The 9503-nt window shown below is 35.3% G+C and overlaps 1 protein-coding gene across 7 annotated transcripts in view; it reads right to left on the bottom strand.

The window, feature by feature from the left end:
* Positions 1 to 1360: 1360 nt before the first annotated feature.
* Positions 1361 to 9503, bottom strand: part of ZC3H13 (zinc finger CCCH-type containing 13) — a 101747-nt gene continuing 93604 nt past the window's right edge. For all 7 annotated transcript variants that reach the window (XM_047723473.1, XM_047723478.1, XM_047723475.1 and 4 more), the window contains 2 exons: positions 7194 to 7357; positions 1361 to 2244 (listed from right to left, as the gene is read on the bottom strand). In XM_047723473.1, coding sequence (XP_047579429.1) covers positions 2074 to 2244; positions 7194 to 7357 — 335 coding nt within the window. In that variant the 3' untranslated portion in view covers positions 1361 to 2073. The remainder of the gene's footprint in view (positions 2245 to 7193; positions 7358 to 9503) is intronic.

The raw sequence follows: 9503 nt of genomic DNA, 5'->3' as shown, positions 1-9503 counted from the left end.
AATTATTTATTTATTTGACAGAGAGAGAGAGATCACAAGTACGCAGAGAGGCAGGCAGAGAGAAGGGGAAAGCAGGCTCCCCGCTGAGCAGGGAGCCCGATGCGGGGCTCGATCCCAGGACCCTGAGACCATGACCCGAGCTAAAGGCAGAGTAACCCACTGAGCAACCCAGGTGCCTCGGTCCCAGAGTTTTTATGGAAACTCAGTAAGATTTGCTTTAAAGAACTTTAAGTGCATATGATTAGCAATACATAGAATGTTTGGATTTAAAAAAAAAATTGAGACCTAACAGTACGTTCCCACTAGGAACATCAAGCTCTGAATATTGTGATTCAATGTTCAGAGGAATAGTTCTGAAATTTTCTTCTATAATGTTAACAAAAAGACACTCAGACCTGAAAAGCAACAAATTTGATTATATGGCAAATTTAAGTACACAGTTTTCATTTTGTAAATGAGTAACTTGTGAAACATTCCTAAAGTTGGTGGATAAAACCAGAAAACCATTTTTTTTTGTTCCACAGTCCTGGGAAACAGGATTAGAAATTCTAAGACTTTAAATGTTTGTGCTACAGCAAATATTATCTACGATATTTAGGAGTCATTTTTTAAAGGATATTTATTCTCCCGGGTCATTAAAGAATTTTTCTAGTTTATTTAAAATATCTACCAATTGGAAAAGGAAACAGACATTAGGAAAATTCTGGTTACATTCCTCCCTGCCTCCTGCCCCCTGCCTGCCATTTTCTCATACACACTTTCAAAGTCATCTGAAAATAAGATCATTTTCTTTGCTGGGTCTGTTATCTGATATAAATTAAGGAGACCGTGAATGAACAGAAATTTTACATCGGTACCATTGTTACCTTTAGAGGATACAAAACCATTGACACAGGTAACACAGGATTACAATTTTAACAAAAAAACCTGTGAGCCAATGGAAAAAAAATTTTTTGATTGGTTTCCTTTATTATGACCACTGTCTGCCCACAAATTCTGCAGCTTGGATTCCTTTTCAAATCCTTCTAAGAGTCTGCTTCATGAGTTACATATATACACACAGAATAAAAACAAATATCTTAATTTAAAAAAATGAAGTAATTTTAAATTTATAGGCTAGACAGTTCAATGTAGTCAAAGGGCATAGCTCTGAATAAGATGATGGTAATGGATTTTAAAGCTCAGATGACAAAGGTCTGTTAACTCCAGGTTTGTTTCAAGTATTACAGAGCTGTATTTGAAGTATATGCCTCAACTTCTGTTGCCTTATTGAGCAGTAAAATATTTGAAGTATGAAACATAATTTTGATGACAAATGCTTCAGAACATCAGGAATAAGATCAATAAAGAGCAAAGTGAATCTAGAACAAGGAAAGGAAAGGTACATTTATTAAAAGTAAAAATAGCAGGCAGTCTCTGACAACAAACAAAACCACTGAGAATCCAAACACGTCTAATATACATTGTAACAATGCACATATATTAAAAAAAAACAAAACAATAAAGACCCATTAGTAAATTTTGTTGTTGTTTTTTTTAAGAACTTTAGAAAGGAAAAAAGTACTTCGGCTCCCTCCTGCTGGAGGTCTGCCCACAAACACAGCATGCGCGACCAGCATCCTCTTTCAAGAGTTCTGTACAGCACAAAATTGCAGTGTGTGCATTCATTATGTGAACACACTGATTCTGAATAAAATCGGTTTCTGTAAGGATGATCCAAAACATAAGTCAGCAGGTCCATTTCATAAAAAATATTCAGAGGCTGCAAGAACAGTGGCAACCGTTTTCCAAAATCTTCAGTTTTAACAAAAGGTAGAGAATAACTGCTAAATCTAGATGTTTTCACATTATTTTGCATGAGTATCAAGTACTGTGTAAAAATTTATGTAAAATCTTAAGTTAGCCAAAACTAGTGTCTTTAAACTTTAGATCAAAGTTGTTCTTCCCCCTTTTACCGTGGCTGATAAATCTGTTCTGCCTTTGTCCTGAATGATGTCTGTGAAACCAAAGAACTCTGAAAAAAGAGGCAATCCTGAAGGAACACAGTACCAAAAATGTCACTAGAATTCGGTCTTAAGACACACACAGTTCCTGCTGGACGTTGGACTGTGGGAGTTTATTATCCTCAGCCTTCTCATGTCCTGGGGCAAGACAGGTGGTCTTCTTTTTAAACAGCCGAAGGCTCAATCGCAGCAAGTCACTGTCTACCACTGGAGCGCCCGTGTACGCTTGTTTTACAGTGCCCTAATTTGAAGAAAACAACAGATTTTAAAAGATGGATATTATTACTTAACAGTAGGAACGACAGGGTAACCTCTAACAAAAATGTCAGAGTGGCAAGAAAAATTAATTTGGGATGGATATTTAAAAGCAAAACTGAGATGTTTTCAGATTCAAGGAATCTTAGAAAAGAAAGCGATCTTTGAAAGGGCACCTCTTGCTGATAAAGTAGGATCTTTAGCAATCCCTGACAGGTGATCAACTAGCTTTTATTTCCAATGACAAAGCAAACAACAGTCACTGCACATTCCTGAGCATGTTGAAATAAAACCTCTTCTTTAGAACTGCACACTAATTCAATCTTACTCTTCCAGGACAACCTTTCAGTCTGAAAGAGAAGCACTGAAGAGAAGCACTGAACACTCCACATTCCTTACTGGTCTGTTACTGTCCCATGAAACGCAGGCTCCGGAAGTGAACAAATTCCCTAGGAGACAGCTGATCACTGCAGTATACCGAGAAACTACCACCTCCCTTCTGCTAAAATGTGTATCTCTATTACTATAAGTTAAAGCTACATTAGCATTTTTGGAAGTTGCGGTCCTACAATTTTATTAAATGTTCTCCAACTATGTTCATAAATGAAATAAGGTGAGTTTTGACTATCTCTAGCATTCTGCCATTTCTCTTCTTTCTAGGATCCTTAAAGGAACAGTGCTTCCTTGATCACATGTTGTGATACAGTAAATTGACCTTTTACATGTAGTTCTGTGAGTTTAGACTTAGGTACTGAGTCACGTAACCAGGATTACAATCAGAGAAGTTTCATTGTTCAGAAAATTCCCTTTGCTGTCCCTTTGTTCTCACACCCTCTGGCCAACTCTAACCCTTGGCAACCAATCACAGGGTATCTCTGATCATTCTGCCTCTCCAGAACGTCAAATAAATGGGAATTATATACTGCATGATTTCTGAGACCTGCTCTTGACATTAATCCGTGTTGTTGACAGTACTGGCACTTTGGTTATTTTTTATTATGAATTAGTAATCCATTATATGGATGTGCCCCAGTTTACCAATTAGCTGTGTACAGAACACTGGGGGGGTTTTCAGTTGTTGGAGATTGTGAAAAGACCTGCTATAAGCTCTTGTGGACAGCTTTTTATATGAACCGAAGTTTTCATTTTTCTAAGGTAAATACCTAGCAATGGGATTACTGGGTCATATAGTGAGTATATATTTAACTTTATAAGAAAAACCAAACCATTTTCCAAAATGTCTGGCACCACTTCGCATTTTCACCAGCAATACATGGCAGTTTCAACCACTCGCAGCCTCACCACAGGGGTTTTTGGTGTTTGGTTTTTAGCTATTATAATAGATTCACAATGGTATCTAATTTAAGTTTTAATCTGCATTCTCTAGTGGTTAATGCTCTTTAACATCTTTTCATGTGCTTAACCATATATATCCATTTATCCTCTTTGGTGAATTGTCCATTCAAGTCTTGCCCATTTCAAAAAAGTTGGATTGCCTGTTTTCTGTTAATTTTTGAGAGTTCTTTGTATACTCTAGATACAAGTTCTTTTTAAAAAATTATTTTGTGTATTCTTTTGCTTGACTTTCCATGCAGACTTTAGAATCAGTTTGTCTGCATCTACAGAACCAACCAACTGACCAACCCTGCTGGGATTTTGCTGCATTGTGTTAAATCTGTAGATCCATTTGGGGAGTCTCCTAATCTTAAGTATATTGAATCTTTCAATCCATGAACATGATCTATCTCTCCATTATTTAGGTCATATTTTTTTGGATCAGTGTTTTATAGTTCTTGGCACACAGATCCTGTACATGTTTTGTTAGATTTATACCTAAGTACTTTTTTGGGGGGAGCCATTGTAAAAAATATTTTTTCCCCTTCACTTCCCAGGTACTTCTATATACTATTAGTATATGGAAATACAGTTGCTCTTTGCCTGCTTTGTAGCCTGTGACCTTGCTAAACTTATAAGTTCTAAGAGTATTTGTGGTAAATTCCTTGAAACTTACATGTAGACAATCATGTTGTCTGTGAATAAATAGTTTTACTTCTTTCCTTCCAATTTATAGGAATTTTATTTTCTTCTGTTACTGAACTGGCTAGAACTTCCAGTAAAATGTAGAGTGGGGTAGTGAGAATAGGCATCCTTGCTTTCTTCCTGATCTCTTCGGGAAATCTCTCAAACTTTTACCATTAAGTATGATGTTAGCTGTAGGTTTTTGTAGATACCCTTTAAAAAGTAAAAGACTGAGAATTCTTATTATAAAGGAATACTAAATTTTATTAAATGTTTTTTCTGCAGCAATTGATATGTATTTTTTTCTTTTTGGTCTGTTACTATGTAGATTACATTGAATGATTTTAAAATATTAAGCCAGCCTTTAATTCAGACGATATATGGTACTTGGTTGTGGTGTAGTCTTTTTTACATATTGCTGGCTTTGATTTCCAATTTTTGAGGATTTTTTATGTCTATGTTCATGAGAGATACTGATCTGTAGTTTTCTTGATATCCAAGTACTGCTGGCCTCATACAATGAGGTGGGAAGTACTCCTGCCTCTTCAATTTTCTGGAAGAAATTATGTAGAAACAGTATTATTTCTAACTTAAAGGTTTGGTAGATTTACAAGTGAAACCATCTGAGAGTGGAGAATTCTTTTCCAAAAATAAAAAACAAAACCAAGTAAAACAGACATAGGACTATTCAGATTTTCTATTACTTCTTGAGGAAGTTTTGGTGCCTGTGGCTTTTACAGCAATTGATCCATTTCTTCTAAATTGTCAAACTTACGTGCATAGATACAATATTATCCTTTCAATAGGATAATATCTGTGAGACTTGTAGGGCATTACCAATATTTTTCATTTCTTCAGAACCAAATTTTGGGTTCACTACTTCTGTTTTCCTATTTATTTTTGGTATTCTTTCTTTCCTTTTGCCTCCTACAGGTTCTATACATTCTTTCAACAAATCTGAGTTAAACTCATTTAGAGCAGCTAAGTGTTCTCTTTGTATCCTTCACCTATCTCTTCTGATGTATAGTGTTATATATATATTTTAAAAATTTTTTATTTAAAGATAATGCCAATATATGAGTTTGCTATCTTTACACATTTTTTCATTATCCAGTAAGTAGTACCACTTTCCTCAATGAATGGTCCTATTCTGTACTTTTCTTTTATAGTTATACATTTTAAAGGTTTTTGTTTATATTTCTTAGCATTTGTCATGAGATTGTCTAACGTCTGAAATTTTTTCTTCAGTTGTCTCTTCAGCTTTTGGGCAAGTATTTTTAACCCTGAGCAATCAGAAAGCTCTAATGCTTTCTTTAGATGGATCATTTAAACATTTATACTGTCCCACTGTAACTTTTTATAATGTGTCATGTGCTAGTTAATGGTCTGTGCCCTGCAGTAAAGGATTACAAGGTTCTGACAACAGAATTCTGAGAACAGAATTCTCAGGGAGAATTTTACAAGGGTATTTTTAGTTGTCACAACTTTTTTTTTTAAAGATTTTATTTATTTATTTGACAGAGGGAGAGAGAGATCACAAGCAGGCAGAGAAGCAGGCAGAGAGAGAGGGGGAAGCAGGTTCCCTGCCGAGCAGAGAACCTGACGTGGGGCTCGATCCCAGGACCCTGGGATCATGACCTGAGCCGAAGGCAGAGGCTTAACCCACTGAGCCACCCAGGCGCCCCGAGTTGTCACAACTTTTAAAAAGCATATGGCATATCAGAGGAGGAACCAGGGAATGCTACAAAATATTTTTTATAAAAAGGGGGCAGGACTCTGGTGAGACTTCAAGATGTGCAGCCTTTCTCCACTGAAGCCTCCTCCTTGAGCCAACAGAACATGATGTGACGGATTATTTTTCAAATTCGATACTGAGGATGGAATACCACTCTGAATACGTAAAAGGGAAGGTGATTCATTACACACATGCTTATTAGGGCTCCCTGGGGTTTAATTCCCTGGGAAAAACTTCCAACTGAGAAAAGCTGCAAGGAGGACTAGGCACCTAAGCAAATGAAAGATGGGAACTAAGTAAGTAGTGTAGAAGTATATAAAACGGGAGTGCAAAGAATGACTAGCAACTCTATAAAAAATAGTTCTGAGCCAGGACTTTAATCAGGAAAGACCTTAAAAACCTCCTATGCACTGTATCTGTTTCTACTTTAATCTTTTGAATTCATCCCTTGCTTTTTCATGAATTTTTCTTTAATGAAGTACACTTTCTGCTAGCAGTGTTTTCTTAAATGTCCCCAGGTAAAAAGCTAGTATTTCTCTAATCTTTTAAGACCAACTCTCTTAGGCTTTTTAAAGTTGACTTTTTCAGTTTCTCAATGGAATTTTTCAATTAATTTTTCAATTTTTCAATTAATCTCAATTAAATGGGATTTTTCTGGGGATGCAAGGATGGTTCTCCCAAATCTAAATTTCTATTTCTCTTATGTTTCAATTCCCTTTACTCTTCTCAAGTAAAAGCTTAAGTATAATCACTTTTATTTATTTTCCTTTCTTCTGACTTGGTACATTCTCATAAATGCTACTTCTTCCTATAAATATCATCATTCTGTGCCTGGAAAATTTTTCCCCCAGATCTTGTTTAGATAATGAAACATACTAGAAATTTACCTTGAGGAATTTCACAAATGAAAATAATTCACAGAAAGTATTTTAAACTTTATGCATATAATTTTGAATAACAAATTGCTATGCACAAATGTTCAATACTATTAAAGTAAAATGAAAACTATTATAAATAGAATTCTTCCTTTTATATCTATAGAAGACTAGGAAACCGAACTCACAAAAGCAGATACTGAGACCTTAATCTCACCTTAAAGCAATCAAATAGGGGAAAAAAAAAAAAGCCATTCATTGATACAATGCATACACTGCATTTTTTTTTTTCCAAGGAAACCATACCTTCTCATTTTTAACAAGCTGCTTCCTGATTGCTGAATCCCGTCTGAAGCATAACGCTTTACAACATGGTCCAAGATTACTAAGGAGACTTGCTCGCTCTTCTTTTCGTAGTAATGCAGCCATGTTGAGAGCCCCCAATTCATGTTCAAAAAGACTGTCTGCATCTTCCAATAAAAACAAATAGGCATTAAGTTTTCTGAAAATAGGAAAGTGTTACTGGCTGCTTCAATATTCCACACAGTCTGTACTTTATCAGTTGGTGAAAATTACTTTAAAGGCAATATACTTACACATAGTATGCCACAAAACAAGTCTCAATAAATTTAAGAGGACTGAAATCATATCCTGCATCTTTTCAGACCACAACAGTATAAAACTAGAAATTATAAGGATAAAAAAAACATGTGGAGGCTCAACAACATCCTTAGTTATTGAACCTACTAAAAACAACCAAAGGATCAACGAAGAAAGAGGAAAACAAAAAATACATCGAGATAATGAAAATAAAAACACAACAGTTCAATATCTTGGGGATACAGCAAAAGCAGTTTTCAGAGGAAAGCTAACAGCAATACAGGCCTACCTCAAGAAAAATCTCAATCTATCCTTAAGCCTAAAGGAACCAGAAAATATAAGAACAAAGCCCAAGGTGAGAAGGAAGGAATAATAAAGATCAGAAGAAATGACAGAGAATTAAAAAAAAAAAATCAGTAGAAAAGATCAATGAAACCAAGAGCTGGTTCTCTAAAAAGGAAAAATCAAGGAAAAAAGTAAGACACAAATTTAAGAGAAATGAGAAAGAAGTAACAACCAACACCAGAGAAAATCAAAAGATTATAAGAGAGTACTATGAAAAATTATATGTCAACAAACTGGACAACCTAGAAGTGGATAAATTCCTAGAAATATAGTCTTCCAAAACAGAATCAAAAAGAAATAGAATCTGAACAGACTGATTGCTAGTAACAAAACTGAGCTGGTAATCAAAAGCTCCCAACAAAAGTTCAGAAGCAGATGGATTCACAGGTGTTCTATCAAACACTTGAAGAAAGAAAAGCTAATAAATTAATACCCATTCACCTCAAACTATTCCCCCCTAAAATAGGAAGGAAAGCTTCCAAACACATTCTATGAGGCCAGCATTACCCTGACACCAAAACCCAAAGACATCACAAAATAAGAAAACCACAGGCCAATATTTCTGAACATTGATGTAAAAACCCTCAATAAAATATTAAGAAAACACATTCAACAGTACATTAAAAGGATCATTTACCATGATCAAATGGGATTTTTCTGGGGATGCAAGGATGGTTCAATAAGGATAAAAATCTTATTACCTCATTGGTGAAGAAAAAGCATTTGAGAAAAGTCAACATTTGGGAACATACCTCAACATTAAAAAGGGCATATATGAGAAACCCACAGCTAACCTCATACTCAATGGTGAAAAACAGTGTTCCCTCTAAGATCAGGAATAGCACTCTTGACACTTTAATTCAGCATAGTACTAGAAGTCCTAGCCACAGAAATAAAAGGTGTCCAAATTGGTAGGAAGAAGTAAAACTGCCACTGTTTACATATGACATAGCACACAGAAAACCCTAAAGACTCTACCAAAAAATTTCTAGAGGTAACAAATGATTTCAGTAAAATTGAAAGATACAAAATTAATATCCAGAAATCAGCTGCATTTCTATACACTATAACAAAGTTATAGACAAGGAATTAAGAAAAAAATTTCATTTATAATTGCACCAAAACCAAATAACTGGGAATAAACTTAAACAAGGAGGTTAAAGACCTGTACTCTGAAAACTATAAAACACTGAGGAAAGAAACTGAAGATACAAACAAATGCAAACACATACCATGCTTGTGGTTTAGAAGAATAGTGTTAAAATAGTCTACACTACCAAAGCAACCTACAGATTCAATGCAATTTCTATCAAAATACCAATAATGTTCACAAAACTAGAACAAATAATCCTAAAATGTGTATGGAACCACCTAAGAGCCTGAATAGCCAAAGTTATCTTGGGGGGAAAAATAACAATGCTGGAGGGATCACAATCCCAGATATCAAGATCTACTACAAAGCTATAGATAAATTAATACAGAGAACAAACTCATGGTTGCTGGGGGTGGGGGGAAGGTTGGGCAATGAGCAAAATGGGTGAGAGGCAGCTTCCAACTACGGAACAAAGAAACCACAGGGACGAAAGGTACGGCATAGGGGATATACTGAATAGTATTATAATAGCATATGATGACAGATGGGTGCTACACTTGTGAACAGAGCATAACACA

This window comes from Lutra lutra, chromosome 3 (genome assembly GCF_902655055.1).
Source record: "Lutra lutra chromosome 3, mLutLut1.2, whole genome shotgun sequence".
Taxonomy (NCBI): domain Eukaryota; kingdom Metazoa; phylum Chordata; class Mammalia; order Carnivora; family Mustelidae; genus Lutra; species Lutra lutra.
The sequence above is the reverse complement of the archived record's forward strand: the minus strand, read 5'-3'. Positions and strand labels throughout refer to the sequence as shown.